Source organism: Scheffersomyces amazonensis (assembly GCF_036850825.1).
Source record: "Scheffersomyces amazonensis strain UFMG-HMD-26.3 chromosome Unknown RJT21scaffold_5, whole genome shotgun sequence".
Classification (NCBI taxonomy): domain Eukaryota; kingdom Fungi; phylum Ascomycota; class Pichiomycetes; order Serinales; family Debaryomycetaceae; genus Scheffersomyces; species Scheffersomyces amazonensis.
In genome coordinates, this window is record NW_027042745.1 from 373,494 (window position 1) to 393,876 (window position 20,383).

The window sequence follows — 20,383 nt, forward strand, 5'->3', positions numbered from 1 at the left end:
CAATGAGAGAGCATTGTTTAATAACCACAACCTTAATCTGATAACTATGCTATAGTGTGTGTGCGTGATTTTCATCACGTTTCAATCGCTTACCACCTATCAGGAAATGAATGTATGATTTATACTACTATTAATATTGTTACTATTCCCTCTGTTAATACTACTATCAATTAATTTCTCATGATAATGAACTTCTATCTGAACTATTAGTATGCTGTTTATATTTCCTCATTAGGCATTTTATTCCTTTACGAAAAGCGGCCCGCGGGCTTGAATTCTAACTTGTATGCAGTATTTCTGGTTCGAAAATGTAACGTGGTATAATCTAACCACAAAATTGGATTGGATGATAACTGAAGAAGAACACATGAAGCACTATCGCGGTTTTAGCCGAAATTTAATATTAAATCAAAGTATTTGAAAATGCGATTTTTGAATAATAGGAGAAACAAAATAGGAACTCTATTTTTGCATCATAAGGTTGCAAAATATTTTTGTACTCTTCAGCTTACCCTGCTAATAGAACAGTTCTCAGCATTTTTTATTGTTGCCATTTTCCTGGTCTGCATTTATAGTAACTACTCTACTAAGCAAGTTTGAAAGAGGGCACTCTTTTATTCACTTTAATCGCATTTATAAAATTAGCGTAACATTCGATTATATTACAATTTGACTATTATCATATAAAAGTTACGCCCTTGTAATTATCTATGCTCTAGAATGGTTTTTCTCACCTAATGTCCTCCTTAGCTCCAACAAACATCGTACTAGAATCACTTTTCTTAGAAGAAACTTACTCTAATGTATCCTCGAATCAAGTGGGTTTAAATTTTGACATAACTCCAACTATTATAATACAGTTAAATACTTTTACATATAAGGAAACTAAAGATGATGCTCTATGGCCCGAAGTGGATGCACCAACATTCCATTATAATGGTCCTTTTTATACTAAGTCTCTGACATTTGTATTTGATAATATAACTAAACTAAAGGCTGGTGGTGTATCAACAATTATATTTGAAGTGTTATTGGGAAGTTCGGATAATGGAACAAGTATGATTGAATTCCTTGATAAAATGAAATCCCTTAAAAATCATGGATTCAGGTTTTGCCTTCACCTTTACAAGAACTTTCCTTTAGGTAAACCTGTTGATTTTCAATTACCACTAGAGGACCTTAAGAAGTTTGAATGGTATGAAATTAGACTCGTCACTGATTACTTTAAACCTGAAGAATCATACGACTATGATCTAATGATTGATAATATGCCTATCATTTCATTGACCTCAGCATGGGTGAATCCCAACAGTTTGCATAGCTTTCATGTGGGAGAGAAGATCAGACTCGTAGTTAAAGAAATCAAGTATCTCAAGTTTCCCAAGTTAGAAAATCACAGTTTTGAAAGTTGTGATTTACTATCACAACATTATTGGGGAGAATTTTTGAACAATCATGGTGACACCATCAAGAAGTTAAGATTACGTGCGTTTAACAGTAAAAAATATGATTATAAGCTACTTAAAAGCTTAACTCATATTGAGTATGTGGCCTATACTCATCTCGATTATGAATTGAAATACTTCCTGAAAAGATTAGAATCCATAAAACTTTTAGGAACTTTGACCGGATTGGGTTCAATCTACATGGAAGACGGACACAAGTGGTCTGGTTCTATGCCTAAGAAGAATATACAAATCGCAGTAGAAGACGAAAGTTTTGCTAAAGAGATACTCCGTGAGCATTGGCTCCATGTACATGGCGTCTTGAATATGGAACAATTTGTCACTTTCCTTGCCTTTAAACCAAATTATTTATACAATAGACTCTACACTAGTTATGGACCATATGGTTTATATTTAAATCAATTGCCATTTTTCAATAGAGTGCTTAAAGATTTAGATGAAGATGAAGATGAGGCGCGTGCGTTTAGAAGTTATCATCTTTTTTTACATTATATGCATCTTGATTTTCTGTGATTGTGTTTAATGATGCGAATTCGAGATATGGCAGTCCAAGTAATAATGCCTTAGCTCAAGTGACTCGGTTTTTAAGTATATTTATTTTTTAAGTATATTTATTTGTATATTAAAAGTATCTATACAATTATACAACTATAAATTAAAACCTTGCTGTGCTGCTACAAAAGCAGCACATTTATTTAATTCCCCAAGTTCGAAATTAAAATTTGGAATCTTTGAATTATTATTTGATTCTCCAAGATTTTCTAATAGGCTATCTTCTAATACCAATCTAGCTCTAAAATAATTTATATCCAATTCGACGGATTGTATGAGGTCGTTATCTAAATGGAAGGCAAGCTCTAAGAATTCTCTTGTTTGTAGGGCGAATACATCTGGATTATTCATTAAAGAAGAACCCTCAAGCTTTGATAATAAACTGCGAGATACATGAATTGAATGTAAAATTAAAATAACTTCTCTATCGATATACGTAGGATCTTCTCTAATATTCTGAAAACTTTTTATGATATGATCATTAAAATTCAGTTTGTCAGTCTTTAAATCTAACTTATAGGATGTACCAGGTAATAGAAATGAAAGAAGTGATTCAAATGAGTCTCCGGATCTCATAAGTTTGTGATAGTTCATCAACAACTTTTTGGTTTGATCTTCAAGATTTTCTTTCTTTATAGTAGCCAAAGCTACTCTTACAATTTCCTCTTTAGATTCCGTAGGATTTGCAGTACTAGCTGAATTAATTTCTGGTGGGAATTCTATGTTTCTATTGAAATCCATTATAAAGTTAAATTCTTTGGATTGATTGATTGATTGATTAGAAGAAAAGAAAAAGGAGTGTTGTAAATTTATTGAGGTTGTAAAACTAGGTTCGGTATTTATATTGGCTGTCAATTGACAATTGGCGCTACCAATGTTTATGTGGTATTGTAGGGGGCGAATGGCACAAACCAACTCTCAAAACTGAATATCTAATAATAAAAGAGAGATATGAATCACTTACTACAATAACTAAGAGTTGCATTTTATAAAATAAACGATATATATATATTATGTTTAGCTATTAAGATATATGGAAGTAATTCGTTCTTCAAAAGAATTGGTAAAAGCTTCGTTTAGACACGGAAATGAGGGTTCATATACCTTTATGAACAGGAATCTGAACCAATCAATCGGTGAAAAGATATTTATAAGAGCTCAGATATCATTTCTCATTAACTGTTAGTTCGAATCAATAAATAAGGGCAGCTCAACGCAATGAAATAGTTAACTTGATTGACCCTTAACTCGTATAGTTCAATAGATATTTTTTAAATCATAAAATATTTTTCGTTTACGTAAAACATGTAAAAACAGAATTATGAGAACAATTTTGCATATTATAGCTGCAGCCGGCGGGGTTGACTTCTTACTTGTATGCAGTATTAAAATGTAGCATGGTGTAACTTTAACCATAAAATTGGATTGCATGATACCGATGAAGAAGAACACAGGAAACACCAACGCGGTTTTAGCCGAAATTTAATATTAAATCAAAATATTTGATAATCTAGTTTTGCACAGCAAATTTCGTAGATGTGTGAATGCTTGGATAATTTGAAGGATGTTTGGATGTTCTCTAAAATAGTGCCGGGAAAAACATTAAAATGCACCAAGACACGATTTTTAAATAATAGGAGAAACAAGATAGGAACTCTATTTTTGCATCATACGGTTGCGAAATATTCTTCAAATAGTCCAACTCAACATTTATTATTTTTTGCCCACATAGTAACTGCTCTACTAAGCAAGTTTGAAAGAGGGCACTCTTTTATTTATTTTATTCACATTTATAAAATTAGCGTAACATTCGATTATATTACAATTTGACTATTATCATATAAAAGTTACGCCCTTGTAATTATCTATGCTCTAGAATGGCTTTAACTTACCTAATGTCCTCCTTAGCTCCAACAAACATCGTACTAGAATCACTTTTCTTAGAAGAAACTTACTCTAATGTATCCTCGAATCAAGTGGGTTTAAATTTTGGCATAACTCCTACTATTATAATACAATTAAATACTTTTACATATAAGGAAACTAAAGATGATGCTCTATGGCCTGAAGTGGATACACCAACATTCCATTATAATGGTCCTTTTTATACTAAGTCTCTGACATTTGTATTTGATAATATAACTAAACTAAAGGCTGGTGGTGTATCACAATTATATTTGAAGTGTTATTGGGAAGTTCGGATAATGGAACAAGTATGATTGAATTCCTTGATAAAATGAAACCTCTTAAAAATCATGGATTCATGTTTTGCCTTCACCTTTACAAGAACTTTCCTTTAGGTAAACCTGTTGATTTTCAATTACCACTAGAGGACCTTAAGAAGTTTGAATGGTATGAAATTAGACTCGACACTGATTACTTTAAACCTGAAGAATCATACGACTATGATCTAATGATTGATAATATGCCTATCATTTCATTGACCTCAGCATGGGTGAATCCCAACAGTTTGCATAGCTTTCATGTGGGAGAGAAGATCAGACTCATAGCTAAAGAAATCAAGTATCTCAAGTTTCCCAAGTTAGAAAACCACAGTTTTGAAAGTTGTGATTTACTATCACAACATTATTGGGGACAATTTTTGAACAATCATGGTGACACCATCAAGAAGTTAAGATTACGTACGTTTAGCAGTGCAAAATATGATTATAAGCTACTTAAAAGCTTAACTCATGTTGAGTATGTGGCTTATACTCAATTCAAAGGTGAATTGAACTACTTCCTGAAAAGATTAGAATCCATAAAACTTTTAGGAACTTTGACCGGATTGGGTTCAATCTACATGGAAGACAGACACAAGTGGTCTGGTTCTATGCCTAAGAAGAATATACAAATCGCAGTAGAAGACGAAAGTTTTGCTAAAGAGTGGCTCCGTGAGCATTGGCTCCATGTACATGGCATTTTGAATATGGAACAATTTGTCACTTTCCTTGTCTTTAAACCAAACTATCTATACAATAGGCTCTACACTAGTTATGGACCATATGGTTTATATTTAAATCAATTGCCATTTTTCAATAGAGTGCTTAAAGATTTAGATGAAGATGAAGATGAGGCGCGTGCGTTTAGATGCTATCATCATTTTTTCCACCGTATGCATATTGATTTTCTGTGATTGTCTATAATGGTTCATATGCCTTTATGAACAGGAATTTGAACCAATCAATCGGTGAAAAGATATTTATAAGAGCTCATAGATCATTTCTCATTAACTGTTAGTTCGAATCAATAAATAAGGGCAACTTAACACTATTCGATGAATTAGTTTACTTGATTGACCCTTATTTCGCATAGTATTTTTTAAATCTAATAATATTTTTTCGATTGTGTAAAACATGTAAAAAAAAGTAGCAAGAAGTAGAGACTAGTTTTACATATTATGGTTAACCTGCAAATCAATAGTTTACAGTTTCTTTGGGGCATATAACATCATCACCAAAATGAAAATTATTCAATAACATAAAACCATAGAATTTCTCGTAAATATCAATGACAACAGAATTAAAACAGGTATCATTTCCTCCGGAAGTATTAGCAAGAATAGTACCTGAAGTTTCACTTCAACGTCATTTATCTATTGGTCTTAGGCCTAACTTGCGGAATTTTCTTGAATTTAAACCCATTGAAATAGCATCACATGCTAATAATATTACGACTACTAATGATAATGTATTTGGTTCATCAATAGTTAAGAGTGGAAATTCTACTATTGTGACTACTGTAACATTAGGAGTTGTTGAGAATACCAATTCTTCCACATCAACTTTCAATAATAATAATAATAATAATAATAATAATAATAATAATTTAACAAATGATCAATTCACATCAATTTATCCTGTCATAGATATTCAAAGAGGTAGATCAGGTGCTCCAAGTGATGAGGAAATGATTCTTTCTCAGAATTTATACGAAACTATTTTACATTCTAGACTTATATCCAAAGCTGCATTAAAGATAAATCATTGTGGATTAGCTATAAAAGAAACTGATATTAATAGTGATAAAGATAATATTCAAATTTTTTATCCTGATATTCATCCTCAAGTATTTGTAAATTTACCATCGTCATCTTCAACATTAAAGAAATCATATTCATTTGTAATTTTCTGTCATGTTAAAGTATTTTCCAAAATCTCTACTATTTTTGATCTTTGTTATTCATCAATTATTGATGCACTTCATGATCTTAAATTACCTAGAGTTTATATAACTGATTTTTCAAGTACAAAAATTTCAGTCAAATCTAGAAATAGTAATACAAGAGGATTGGTTGGGGTTAGTAAATCTAGTCTTAATATTGATTTAAATAATGAATTATATTATCCTCTTGAATTAAGTTCAGAAGGTGGAATAAGTTGTAATTTTGGAGCCATTAAAACTGTGAAAAATAAACAAGAAGATGAAGATATTACTATGGAAAATGAAGAAGTGGTAGAATTATTAGCAGATTTGGAAGGAGAAGCTGAAGAATCGACTATTTTATCAAGAATTTCTATTATAGTTGATGGAAATGAAAAGATTAAAAGATTAAGCTTAATAAATGGAGATATTAATAGTGAAATAAGCTTAGATATTCTTCAAAGAGCCATTGATGTGGCCAAACTTCGATCAAGAAATGATTAGATTTATATAGATTTACGAATAAATAATAATACAAAACCTAATTTAGGTATATCGCATGTAATATAGTGGTAATCAGCAATGGTTTAATCAAATAGAGAAATTCATAGCTTTCTAGTGTTATCTTCAATAAATAATGTTGATGCTTGTAGAAATGTATAGCGAGATTCCGCCACAGTTTAGTAAACTTTTTGCAGCTATTGCAAATCCTACATCGCAGACAATTTACATTTACTCCATAATACTACTGAACATATTAAAGATTGGCAATGTATCATAGGCTCATGTAATCATGATACTGATGTCAATTGAGTAATAATCGATTGTTAGATCCTTATGGATTCAATCCCAAATATGCTTACACAGGTATTAATGAGCAAGCGAGCGTGCGATTACTCACTAAATAAATGAGTTGACTACAGTAAATGTCTAGAGGAGATATGATCTTAATTCTTATTAATTCTCATTTATCTACTAATTCTCATTAATACACAAACACTAATTCGTTAATACACTAATCCCATTAATACAGTAATTCTCATTAGCTCTTATTACCATTACCTAATACCATTACCATCGGTATCTCTTTATCGCAGCGAGGCTCTCCGCGCTCACGCGAAAAACTCCCTGCCACCAGACAATCTTCACCGTTGAAATTAATCGCCCCCACCATCGCTGAGCACTACGGCCGAACAGGTTTCAATTATTACTTATAAAGTATTGACAAATCTTACATTACGGTAATTTCCTCCTCAATTAAAATCCTGTGGTATTATATTGTGAAGTGTAGTGTACCATTCCAATTCCCATTCTCATTCCATTCCCATTCCCATACTATTGCCTTCCCATTATACCTTCCCTTACATATCCATCTCAACCCCATCTAAATCATGTCCGACGATCAACCATTAAAATCATCCATCAGTTCATCTCTGTTACCAATTAACACCAGCTTATCGTCGGATGGAATTCATAATAATCATAATCATAATCATAATACAAATGTAAATGTAAATGTAAATTTAGCTACAAGTAGTAGTAATAATAGTTTATTAGTTGATGGAATTAGACTGGATACTGAATCATTTATTGAAAATGAATTACTTGAAAAGAGAAATTTAATTGAAGAATTAATTAGTAATAATAATACTGGTAAAGAAGGAGATTTATGGTATCTTATATCAACAAAATATCTTAATGATTTTATTAATTTACAAGTATCATCATTTGATGAATTAAAAATTAATTTAGGTCCCATAAATTGTTCAGATATTATTGATTCTCATGGAAATTTATATCCTGAAGATGATGAACCAGTAGGAACTTATAATATATCTCCAGAAATTTTTAATTATCTTTGTCAATGGTTTGGAATTGAAGGTGATCCAGTAATTAGATGTCTAATTGTTAATCCTGAAACTGGTACAAAGGAAGTTGAAAGGTATCCTCCGATCTTTTATGTTCATCAATTGGGTAAAAAGCAAAATCAATCATATTTTAATAATCGTCACGCTAATAATTCTTATAGTCATCATAATCATAATCATCATAATAATCATAATAATAATGTAATTCATAATAATAATAATAATAATAATAATAATAATAATCATAATTCTCATAATTCTCATAATAATGGTCCTTATCCTATAACCATATCAAGAACCAAAAAATTTCTGGATTTACTTGAATTAATTCGAATTAATATCTTAAGATCTCCCAAAATCTCCACTATAAATGATTTTAGAATTTGGTTTATTGATTGTAAAAATGATGTACCACAAACTATAACTATTAGTAATTTTATTAATGATATCACTAGTAAAAGTGTCGTAAATCCGGCACTTTTAAATGATACATTAAAATCTCAAGGTATAAATTCTACTTCATATCATATATTAATTGAATTAAAGGATCCTATTAGTAAAATTTATCCTATTGATAATCATATAAAATCAATTAATTTTGAATTATTTGATTTTGATAAAGTCTTATCAAAAAGTGGACATTTAGGATTATCAAATCTTGGTAATACATGTTATATGAATTCTGCTTTACAATGTTTATTACATGTACCAGAAATTAATTATTACTTTTATTATAATCTTTATAAACAAGAATTAAATTTAGATAATCCTTTAGGTAATCATGGAGATATAGCTAATGTATTTGGGAATTTATTAAAACAAGCATTTGATATAAATCCCACTAAATCTTCATCAAGTAGTTCAAACACTGGTTCTGGTTCAATATCACCACGAGAATTTAAATCGACCATTGGTAGATATTCTTCAATGTTTTCCGGTTATTTACAACAAGATTCTCAAGAATTTTTAAGTTGGTTATTAGATGCTCTTCATGAAGATTTAAATCGAATTCAAAAGAAACCATATTGTGAAAAACCCGAATTAAAAGATGAAGAAATTAATGATCCTCATGCTATTGTTAAATTATCAGATACTTGTTGGAATCAACATAAATTACGTAATGATTCGGTAATTGTGGATTTATTTACTGGTTTATATCAATCAACTTTAGTATGTCCTGATTGTTCCAAGACTTCTATAACTTTTGATCCATTTAATGATGTAACTTTACCATTACCTATAAGTAAAAAATGGTATCATACATTTACAATTGTTGATTTATCTGAACCAGGATTATCATTACCCCAAAGAATTATGAGATTAGAAGTGGAATTAAATAAAACTTCAAATTTTGATGATTTATTAAATTATGTAAGTAAATTCTTATCAGTCCCCTCCAATCAATTATTTCTTTATGAAATCTTTAGAAATTCTTTCTATGCAGATTTTCAACTTGATCATCAAAAGAATAAATTCTTACCTATAAGTGATATTATAAGAGATACTGATGAAGTTCATATTTATTATATACCTCATGATCCAGAATTAGATATAATTATCCCCGTATATAATTGTGTTGAAGATCCTGATAAATCTTATAAAATGATGGATTCATTTGGAATTCCATTATTTGTAACTTTAAATAAAGAAATTGATACACTAAGTTTTGGAACTATTCGAAATAAATTACAACATATAGTGGGAGTTTTATCAACTATTAATATTACTGATGAATATAATAAAATTAAACAAACATCTGATGGATATATTGATAAGAAATATTATTCTCGTAATGATTTCCCAGCCTTAATTCAACATCCAAGTAGTAATGATTCTAAACTTGAAAGTGAAGAAATTATAGATGATGATAATGATAATGATGAAGGATATAATTCCGATATTTCATTGGCTAATCCTTATGTAGGAGCTGATTTTGGATTTACTATTAAATATAGTAAAGATCATTCTAATAAACCAAATACAAATTTTCGGAATCGACTTAATCTTCGAAGTAATGCAAACAATATTAAGGCATCTAATAGATTTATTAATGCTCCACTTCATAAACCAAATTTTAGTGAATTTAAAGAATTATCCACTAAATTACCTGATCTTAAAAGAAATTATTATCATTATCCAACTTATGATAGTAAACTTGATCAAGAAATGCTTGAATTAGCTGAAGAGGTTAATAAGGATCTTTTAGCTCAAGCGAGTCAAGATCAAGATCAAGATCAAGATCAAGATCAAGATCAAGATCAAGATCAAGATCAAGATCAAGAACCTTTAGAAACTAATATATCTTCACCTAATTCTGATTCAACTACTACAAGTAGAACTAATGAAGAAGATGGATTTGTACTTGTAGATAATTCTAAAGATCATACTAAACAACCACCTCCATTACCTCCTAGAATTTCTGTACCTCAACAATTAAATCTGTCTGATGAAGATACTGAAAGTGAACCAGCTTTAGGAAGTTTATTTGATTCAACTACTACTTTACCATTACATACCCCATATTCTGAATCTATAAAACCTTCAACTGCCAATTCTCCTATAGAACCAGAATCAACCGTAGCATCACCTAAAAATGATATTAATTTAAATCATCCAACTTTAGTTAATAAAGATACGATTTTATTATGTCATTGGGATTATGAAATATATCAACAATTATTTGAAAATGCCGAATTTCAAACTTGGAATAATATTAGAACTATTCCAAATATTGAATTAGAAAAGAGTAAAGCAAAATTTGAGAGACAAAGAAAGGCTAAAGTTTCATTATATGATTGTCTTAATACTTTTAGTACTCCAGAAATTTTAGGTGAACATGATTTATGGTATTGTCCTCGTTGTAAAGATCATAAACGAGCCACTAAAACCATTCAACTTTGGTCAACTGGTGATATATTAACTATACATTTAAAGAGATTTCATAGTGCTCGAGCATTTAGTGATAAAATTGATATGGTGGTAGATTTCCCCATTGAAAATTTAGATATTTCACCATATATATCTAATCCTGAAACGGGGAATAATATTTATGATTTAATTGCAGTAGATAATCATTATGGAGGTTTAGGCGGTGGACATTATACTGCATCAGTAAAGAATTTCCGAGATGATAAATGGTATTATTTTAATGATAGTAGAGTTACAAGAATTGAAAATCCGGAAGAAATTGTTTCAAGTGCTGCTTATTTATTATTTTATAAGCGAAGAAATACCAATAGTCAGTTTTTAGGGGGTGAAAAATTAAATCAATTAATTTCTAGTGGTATAGAAGTTAGTAAAAAATCTCTAGTTAAGAAGAAGGCCGGTTTAGAACTGGTTAAAAAGCAAATTGAAGAATATGCTGTATATGAAGAACAAATTAAGAAGGAGCTTGAATTAGATCGAGAAATAGAGGAGAGAAAATTAAGGGATGCCGAGAAAGGTAATAATGCCGAAGATGAGGAATTTGAAGAGGATGAAGAAGATGATGATGATGAAAATGAAGATGGGAGTGCAGAAGCAGAAGTAGAAGCAGAAGCAGAAGTTGATGAACTGACTGTAACCAAGAAATCTCGATCTTTTGAAAATACTAAGTCATCATCAGGTTTAACTATCAATACAGGTGGTAGTTTTAATTTTGATAATGATGAAGTTGATTATGAATATGATGAAGATATTGAAAATATTCGCAAACAACGATTAATATCTAAAGAAAAGAATGCCAATAAATTAGTTCAAATTAAAGGGAATGGTAAAGAAGAAGTTGCATCTTCACCAATTTCATTATCTGAATATGATGATACTGATAATCCTCTCAATTCTTTAGATTGAGTTATGTAATTATAGAATAAATGTCTATCATTTAGTAATGTCTAAGCCATTTTGCAGCCATTAAATGTGGTCTCACTTGATCAGTTAAGTTTACTAAGCTAAACACATGTATTACATACTCGTAGTACAAGTGTGTTGACTTAGTAAATTGCTGGTAAATTGTACTAGTGAGTCAATATCTCTTGTAGAGTTAAAAGGTTTGTTAAGAGCTACTCATCCTACGCTTAACCGGAAGCACCCGCCACAGTCATGAGAATGTATTAGTCAACTTAAACTCTACTGAGACTCCACTGAGATACTACACAAAACTCTACTGAAGTCTCTACTGAAACTCTACAATCCCTTCTCTCTCTCTACAGAATAGGTATCTATACACCCACTACCTCTATACTAGAGTCACAAGTAGTTATGTACTTGGCACTAGTGTGACAATGTCGTGCGCTCAGTGTCTAGTTAAGCCAAGCCTTAGGTTGCAAAATACCCATACTACACCCACAAATCCATGACTTCCAGCCACTATGTCGTCAGCAAAAGAGTCACCAACCGAATAGTGATCATCATAGAACAGTAGTACAATGAATACTACTGAACATTACTGAACACTTCTGAGTAGTAGTACTGAGTACTGAGTAAGTACTTAATAGTAAACATAAGTAACAGTGACGATGAGAAAAGTCGCACTCTTAAAGTCGCACTGTTGCTGTCGCACTCGCTTAATCAACGAGACATTCTAACCATTCTGTGAAACTTATTACATCATCCAGTCCAGTCAATAAATCCTTTCTAATACCGAATTATACCTTAATAACTAAGCCGAATAGGAGACATTGTCTTAATAATAATTATTAACAAATTGGAAGTTATTCCACCGACATTTTATTTATAATTTACTTGCATAATATATAAATTATTCATCATATTATTATTTCCAAATTCCATCTCGGTAACGTGACGGTTTAACCATCAGTAATAATCAATTCAATAGTGAAAATATCGTGAATGAATGGCTCTTCGAGAGTTATAAATGATCAGAACCAAACAGCACAACTTGCTGCTCAGTTTAATGAGTTCTATCTACAAATTACAAGTCCAAATATTAGTCAAATAGGTAATTATAGAATTATTGAAGAAATTGGTGAAGGAGCCTTTGGGAAAGTTTACCTTGCTAAACATATATTATTAAATACAAATGTGGTATTAAAATGTGGATTAGTAGAAGATCCAAATATAGTACGAGAAATTTATTATCATAAACAATTAAAACATAAAAATATTGTTACATTATATGAAGTTATAAAGACAGAAAATCATCTTTGGCTTGTCCTTGAATATTGTGAAGGTAGTGAATTATATTATTTAATTTATGAAAAGAAAAGAATTACCATAGATGAATGTCGATCATTATTTTTTCAAATAGTATTAGCATTAAAATATGTTCATTCATTAAATTTAACTCATCGAGATTTAAAATTAGAGAATATCTTATTTTCTGATAAAAAGAAAACCATTATAAAATTAACTGATTTTGGATTTGTAAGAGAATTTAATCCTTCATCAAGAAAATTCCTTTCAACTGTATGTGGTACAACAGTATATATGGCACCAGAATTATTAAAGAATGAAAAATATTCGGGATTTGCTATTGATATTTGGTCTTTAGGGGTAATATTATATACTATGGTTTATGGACAAATGCCATTTGATGAAGATGATGAATTAAGAACAAAATTTAAAATTATTCATGAAGAACCAATTTATCATGATATAATTCCAATCCATTTAATTCAACTCATTTCAAAAATGTTAAATAAAGATCCTCAACAACGTCCTGATTTAAATGAAATTTTAAATTCGGAATTTTTAATTGATTTAAATAATAAATATCTTGCCAAAGTTTCTAAAACTAAAGTAAGATTAGAAACTGAATCAGTTATATCAATTCATCAACATTATAATTCATGTAAAGAACCATTTCAATCAAAAACTGAACGAGATATTATAAAAAGACTTCAAAAATTAAATTTTGATATAGATGATTTACAACGAGGAGTTTATATGAATGATATGAATCCCTTAACTTCATTTTATGAATTATTATTAACTCAAGAATTTTCTAAAAAGAAGCAAAGATATTATCGTGAAAGAAAGAAACGATATTATGATGCTAAAAGAACTCTTAAAAAATCAGGTAAAAGAGTTAGAAGTGCACTTTCTTTAGTAGATCAAGCCACTGGTGGTAGTTCAAGTGGTCAACCATTAGAAAGAATCATGTCTACTTTAAGTTTAAGTTCAAATAGAAATTCATCGAAGACAAATATTCATAAATTAACTAATGAAAAGAGAAAATCAACCGATGTTGAAAGAAGAGTTGAATCACAATCTACGAGAAATTCAGATTCATTAAATTTAAATTTAAATGTCAATTCAAATGCCAATTTAAATGCCAATTTAATGAATCCTTCGGTAACTTCTCCTGCCTCTTCTAAAACAAAAATAGCTACTATTAATTCTAATACTAAAAAGGATTTCTATATCCCTGATTCTCCCACTGATAGTAGAACTACTGGAATGGGTACAAGTTTAACTAGAGTTGTATCATTTGTACCCGATGATTCAGTTAGAAAACCTTCAGTTACATCATATATGACTACTGAAAAGCTTAATAGTCATAAAAGTAATAGTAGTTATATTAGTACTAGTACCAAAAAGAAATCTAAGAATAATAACTTTTTAGAAAAGATTCAATTCTGGAAAAAGAATAAAAATGGTGAAGATAATTCATCTTATAGTGGGAATTCTTTACCTAAATCATCTACTGATTATAGTAATAATGGTAATAATTTAGAAAAAGTTACTCCTAGTACTTCTAGAAGTCTTGAAAAACCAATTGAAAAAGTTCAAAAAGCTGGTCTTAAACCTGCATTTATGTTTGGTGAAGAACCCAGAAAGGAAGAAATAACTCCTCGAGATTCTTATGAAGGAAGATATAATACTCCATCTATTGAACATTCTTCAACTCCTCCTGTGATTGATTCATTACCTCGATCAACAAGAACAAGACCAACATCAATAATATCTCAAATTTCACAAATGAGTCATATTAGTCAAATGTCAACTATGATGTCTGAATCCGAATTAGATATTTTAGATGAAACAGATACTATGGATGAAGAATATGATGATGATGATGATCCAGATTATGAATCAAGTATTTCTCAAGATTTTAATCGATCAGTTGGACTTACTCCATCAGGAAGTGTTGCAACTTCTAATAGTGTAAATGTAAAACCAATTCAAAAGAAAAAGAGACCAGGATATAAACGAGCTCTTTCATCAGATTTATCAATTCAATCAACTTCAACTACTACTACTTTACCAGCTAAACATTCAAAGAAATTCTCATTATCACAATTATCATCAAATTCTTCAGAAGAAAGTTCAGTTAAATCTAATTCATTTATTTCTCCAACTCCTAATAAACCGACTACTGAGAATCCGGTACAAACTTTAGAATCTTCAATAAATCCAACCATTATGGCACGATCTAATTCTCCTGATTTATCTAAGAATAAGAAACGATGGAGAAATCCTATCTTTTCTAATAATATAGGAGGAGGTTCAAGTAGTACTAATGAATCATCTTTATTAAAGGGTCCAAGTACTACTACAGTTTTATTAAGATCTCAATCACCTCCAGTAATGAAAAGACCTCCCAGATTTACTTTTGATCATAATAAAAGTAATTCTAATTCTCCTGTACCTCAAGAAGTATCTAATTTACATTCAATGGATGCAAAATGGGAATCTCCATTAGAAATTATAAATAATTCTCCTCATACTCTTACTTCTAATAAGACTCCATTGTATGGAGTTAATGAAGAGGATGAGGGGGATTATTAGATTTATACATAGACTGATTTATATAGATTTAATACATGTACATATGTATAATAAGGTAGTATATAGTGTATATATGTTATATATATATGTTGTATAAATATCTCTCTCCCGCCAGGATTCGAAACGATGTGCTCCTGCACACAGCCCCCAGGGAACCGAGTCTGAAAAATTTTTTACTATGGGATTTTTCACCATCAACCAAATAAGGCACTAATCAAAGCTGATTTATAGATATTTACAGTTAAGATGGCCTCAGTTATTGTTGTGGATAACGAGTTGAAAGACTCGGTCAAAGAGTATGCACAAATCATTGACGGACTTAATCAAAACCAAGAATTTTCCGAGTCTTTAACACCATTATTAGGAGATGATGAACAAATTAAAGATGGAAAATTATTAATTGAAAAGATTTATGAAGTATCCCTGAATTCAACTTTAAGTAAATTAAGTGATAGAGAATTTGAACCTACATTTTATCTTTTAATTCATATTTTATCTGAACTTTCAGGTGAATCAATTTCCGTATTAGATGATGAAAATTCTCCAATTATAAAATTATTATTAGAATTAAATCCTCAAAGGCAACCATTATTAAGAGATAGAAAATCAGTTAAATCAACAACTATTTTATCAGTATTAACTAATATCTTTAATTTAATTCCAGAAACTTCTACTAGAAGAATTTTTATAATTAATCAAATCTTATCGATTGTTAAAAATGCTAATCTCGAATTTAATTTAATCGAAGAAAATATTGGTAATAACTTAATTAATTGGTTAACCAAAGCTCAAGCTTCTGAATCAGATATTAAATCAATCTTTTGGAATTTTATTTCTTTAGATTCAGAATATTCTTTAAAATCTTTACAATTCATTAAATCATTTACTTTACAATTCCCATTATCAATTCAAGAATTACATAATTTAATTAAATTTGCATTATCTTCTCCTATAGTTGATGTTTCATTTTTAATTACTAATAATGTCGCACAAGCTTTACATGCTAATGCTCAAGATTCTTTAGCTTTAATCTTTAATAAATTTGTTCAAGGTGAATTAGTTAAATTATCTGAATCAATTGAAGATTTATCAATTGAGTTGATTAATGAAAAATCCAGAATTTTAGCATTAGCTAAATTTTTTAGTGAAAAATCTCAATTACCAGATCATGATTCAATAGTATTTAAATATGATGAAATTCCTAGTGAATTAATTTCTAATGTTGAAGATTTTGAACTTTTATTAGTTAATTCAATTAAAGCTAATGTTATTGAAGGTAAATTAAATCAATTAGAAAGTACATTTTATTTAACTAGAGTTAATAGATTTGTTATTGCAGGTAATGAACAAACCAATACATCTAATTGGAATGAAGTTAGACAAGTTTTATATGAATGGAAGAATTCTTTAACTAACATTAATGAAATTGTTAAATCTACTAGAGAAAATATTGTTAATAACGGTTCTGCTTAAAGTTATTAATTACTTTGTATAATATTAATATAAGTATCATTTATAAAATAAAAGAATTAAATAATTAAGAATTCTAATCTCTTTCATTATCAACAACAACTAAAAATCCTCCAACTAAATGTAATGAACCACATACAAATACTTCAATTTCAGAATTTTCACTTGATTTAGTTAAACTCTTTATAAAATTAACTCCAGTTTCAATATCATGAAATATATGTTTTCTTGTATGAGTTCGTTTAAATTTTGCATCTAATTCTGACCAAGTTTGTGCTAACCCCTTTTGAATAATTAATTTATCAACCACTTCTGCAGAATTATTAAGTGATACTAAATCAGAATTATATTTCCCATCTGACCAAGTTATATTAGTTGTAAAAATTACATGATCAAATTCAAAAGTTCCTGAAGTATTTTCATATAATTTACTTAATAATGCTGAAGCATTTTCACGACTTTGTTGATTAAAAAGTAAAATTTTAGTTCTCTTCTTTTTACCATTATCTTGAATAATTAAATTATTTAATTCATTTTTAAACCATTGAGATGAAACATTAATAGATTCTAATGTATGAGCTCCATCAATATACCAAGTAATATTATCAAATCCTGGTTTATTCTTAAGAATTTGACATCTACCATCCCAATGAACTTGAAGTAATCCTGTTAAGAATTTTTCTGATAAATCTTCAATAACAATTTCATTTCCTTCTTGTTCAATAATTTGAGGAATTTCTTTAGGATTAAATCCTAATTTTTTTAAATGAATAGATGCTAATCTTACTGCTAAAGCAGCATTTTGTCTTTGAAAATCTCCTGCTAATCCTAATTTTATTGTTGAAGGTAAAGATTTAACAATTTCTAAACCATCAGTATTTAATTCAATACTTCTTTGTTTAATTTGTTCAATTGTTTCTGGATGTTCAAATTGTTGAGATACAACCGCAGGAACATTTGATTTAAAAATCCCCGTTTTATTCCAAGTAATTCTATCAATAGTATTACCTAACATAAATGTATGATCAATACCTAAACTTGAAATACCAGTAACGGTTGGTTTATCTATTATATTAGTTGAATCATATTTTCCTCCTACTCCAACTTCATAAATAGCAGTATCAATACCTTCTTGCATAAATACATGAAATGATAAAATTGTAAGATATTTAAAATACATTGGTTTTATTGTATCGCAAGGTTGTAAAGTTGGCCATTCTTCTGGTGATGAAGTTGTAGTAGATAATTTATCCCATACTTCAAAAAAATATTTTGTAAATTTTAATTCATTAATTGGATTACCATTAATTCTAATTCTTTCTCGAACTGATTTTAAATGTGGTGAAGTAAATAATCCAATTTTTGTAATTGGAGGTGTTGAAGTTGAAGTTGGAGATGTTGGAATATTTAAATATTGTTTTAAAATTGATTCAGTAAATGCACATGTTGAACCTTTACCCTTTGTACCAGTAATATGAATTATATTTAATTTATTAAAGTCTGTTGTTGAATAACCTAATCTTTTAGTATATTCAATAACTTCATTTAATGAAAGTGCATGTCTATCAACATTTGGACCTAATTTTCTATTAGCTTCAATCGAAGCAAAATTAGATTGTAAAGTATTTAAAGCATTAATTGCATCTTTATAAGTTCTTGTAGTTGGAGTTCGAAGTCGCATAGTTTCAGTTTCAGGATCTGGTGTAGATGAACTTTGAGCAGTTGAAGTTGAAGAAATAATGCTCGGAATTTCTGGTTGTGGTTGACTCATAGAAATGCTAAAAGGTTATATAATAAAGACAAGACTTACAAGAAGTATGGCCACTAGATGAATTGAATAATTGAAAAAGTTAATGAGTTATGAATTGAAGGGAAGGCAAGGCAATAGTAGAAACTGAATATATATATATGTATATATATTATATATTTGAGTTCCAATTGATAACGTGCGAACGTTGAAAAATCCTATTTCAAATGAGTTACAAGTTTATACTATGAGATATATCTTATAATGTGTCAAAAATATGCTAATACCGTGATATTTGACATTGGCTCCAGCCTGAGCCGATCCCTGAAAAATTTTTTGTCGCTCGCTCATTGTCATAATAATAATATAATATTTAATATTGTTAGTGAGCCGGTGATTGGGGACGGTTCAGGGGATGGACAGAATTGGTTCACTTTGGAAGTGAGCGTGAACGACCTACAGTAAGCTTGGAGATGTGGGGTACAGATGGTTAATTAGTTATTGGTATCATTCTATTGACTCATCTATATACCATATCTAATAATATACCATTACTTCTACATACTACTTCTATATACTACTTCTACATACTAAAGTACTTGTAAGATCAAAGCTTAAGATCTAGAGTGAATCTAGGTTATAGTATATATTATTCGTACTAGTATAGTAATAGTCTTTAATCTATTTAGTCTATATTGCTACTTCCGCAAGATCTAGACACTCTATACCTTATAACCTAAAATTGGCCTGGCCTGGTATAGCATGGTAGCGCGCACCGGACGCAAAGACGCATGTCAATCCCGCTTCCTGGAGCCGAGCCGCGCTGGGTAAGCAAAAAGAAATTTTTCCTAAATGAGTCAAAAGTATCATAAAAAAAAAATTAAAGGGGATGTTGTATGGCTCTGCATAGGCTTACTAACATCATCTCTTCACTGTCAACTCAGTAAGAATCTTATTACACCACACAACACAAGGCAGTATATAATACCACAATCACACGTACTATTTAGTGTTATTCAAATTTCAATTTCAAATTCAAATTCAAATTTAAAACAGCTTGTGCCCACATTATATGTTCTTAGCAAGCTTAAATCAATAATCAATACCAATTTAATCATCATATAATATCAAAATATCTTATTCATTACTTAATTCCGTCATGTATTTTTCCTTGGCCATCTAGGTACTGTCTTTATTGATACTTTTATTCAACTTTTGTCCCCGTTTCTTATTTCCATTTGTGTGTATTACTGTCCGTCCATTACTTCCCTCCCAGTGTATTTCTAGTTAAGTATATTCAACATACTTTTATTTAATTTAATTCAACTTAAAATTCTTATTAGTTACTTAATAAGATCTATTACAAATCTTTTTGTATAAAATTTTATAATTAACCTATTATTGGA

General features: G+C 29.6%; 8 protein-coding genes across 8 annotated transcripts; 6 read left to right on the forward strand and 2 right to left on the reverse strand. All coding sequences in view use genetic code 12, as the record gives it.

Moving 5' to 3' along the window:
• Positions 1-737: 737 nt before the first annotated feature.
• RJT21DRAFT_115114 (uncharacterized protein) lies at positions 738-1,979 on the forward strand (the record flags this gene model as incomplete). The annotated part of the gene is made up of 1 exon (XM_064880316.1): positions 738-1,979. The coding sequence occupies one exon, from the start codon at positions 738-740 to the stop codon at positions 1,977-1,979; it is 1,242 nt and encodes a 413-aa protein (XP_064737187.1).
• A 135-nt stretch (positions 1,980-2,114) lies between these two features.
• Positions 2,115-2,912, reverse strand: RJT21DRAFT_133170 (uncharacterized protein; the record flags this gene model as incomplete). Its single annotated transcript, XM_064883180.1, has 1 exon — positions 2,115-2,912. A coding segment is annotated over one exon (798 nt), but the record flags the coding sequence as incomplete, so codon positions are not given.
• Positions 2,913-4,185: 1,273 nt separating this feature from the next.
• RJT21DRAFT_45923 (uncharacterized protein) lies at positions 4,186-5,287 on the forward strand. Its single transcript, XM_064884657.1, has one exon. It carries the CDS (start codon positions 4,234-4,236, stop codon positions 5,152-5,154), a length of 921 nt encoding a protein of 306 aa, XP_064737189.1. The 5' UTR covers positions 4,186-4,233; the 3' UTR covers positions 5,155-5,287.
• A 221-nt stretch (positions 5,288-5,508) lies between these two features.
• RJT21DRAFT_121639 (exosome non-catalytic core subunit) lies at positions 5,509-6,988 on the forward strand. The gene has a single exon (XM_064882163.1). The coding sequence runs from the start codon at positions 5,529-5,531 to the stop codon at positions 6,663-6,665; it is 1,137 nt and encodes a 378-aa protein (XP_064737190.1). The 5' UTR covers positions 5,509-5,528; the 3' UTR covers positions 6,666-6,988.
• Positions 6,989-7,207: 219 nt separating this feature from the next.
• On the forward strand, positions 7,208-11,860 carry RJT21DRAFT_107871 (putative ubiquitin-specific protease; the record flags this gene model as incomplete). The annotated part of the gene is made up of 2 exons (XM_064879865.1): positions 7,208-10,244; positions 10,320-11,860. The coding sequence occupies exons 1-2, from the start codon at positions 7,553-7,555 to the stop codon at positions 11,858-11,860; spliced, it is 4,233 nt and encodes a 1,410-aa protein (XP_064737191.1). The 5' UTR covers positions 7,208-7,552.
• Positions 11,861-12,520: 660 nt separating this feature from the next.
• RJT21DRAFT_121642 (non-specific serine/threonine protein kinase) lies at positions 12,521-15,814 on the forward strand. Its single transcript, XM_064882164.1, has one exon. The coding sequence runs from the start codon at positions 12,860-12,862 to the stop codon at positions 15,758-15,760; it is 2,901 nt and encodes a 966-aa protein (XP_064737192.1). The 5' UTR covers positions 12,521-12,859; the 3' UTR covers positions 15,761-15,814.
• Positions 15,815-15,883: 69 nt separating this feature from the next.
• RJT21DRAFT_45933 (uncharacterized protein) lies at positions 15,884-17,270 on the forward strand. The gene has a single exon (XM_064884658.1). The coding sequence runs from the start codon at positions 16,007-16,009 to the stop codon at positions 17,231-17,233; it is 1,227 nt and encodes a 408-aa protein (XP_064737193.1). The 5' UTR covers positions 15,884-16,006; the 3' UTR covers positions 17,234-17,270.
• A 36-nt stretch (positions 17,271-17,306) lies between these two features.
• On the reverse strand, positions 17,307-18,911 carry RJT21DRAFT_87039 (tetrahydrofolate synthase; the record flags this gene model as incomplete). The annotated part of the gene is made up of 1 exon (XM_064885503.1): positions 17,307-18,911. The coding sequence occupies one exon, from the start codon at positions 18,909-18,911 to the stop codon at positions 17,307-17,309; it is 1,605 nt and encodes a 534-aa protein (XP_064737194.1).
• Between the last annotated feature and the right edge of the window lie 1,472 nt (positions 18,912-20,383).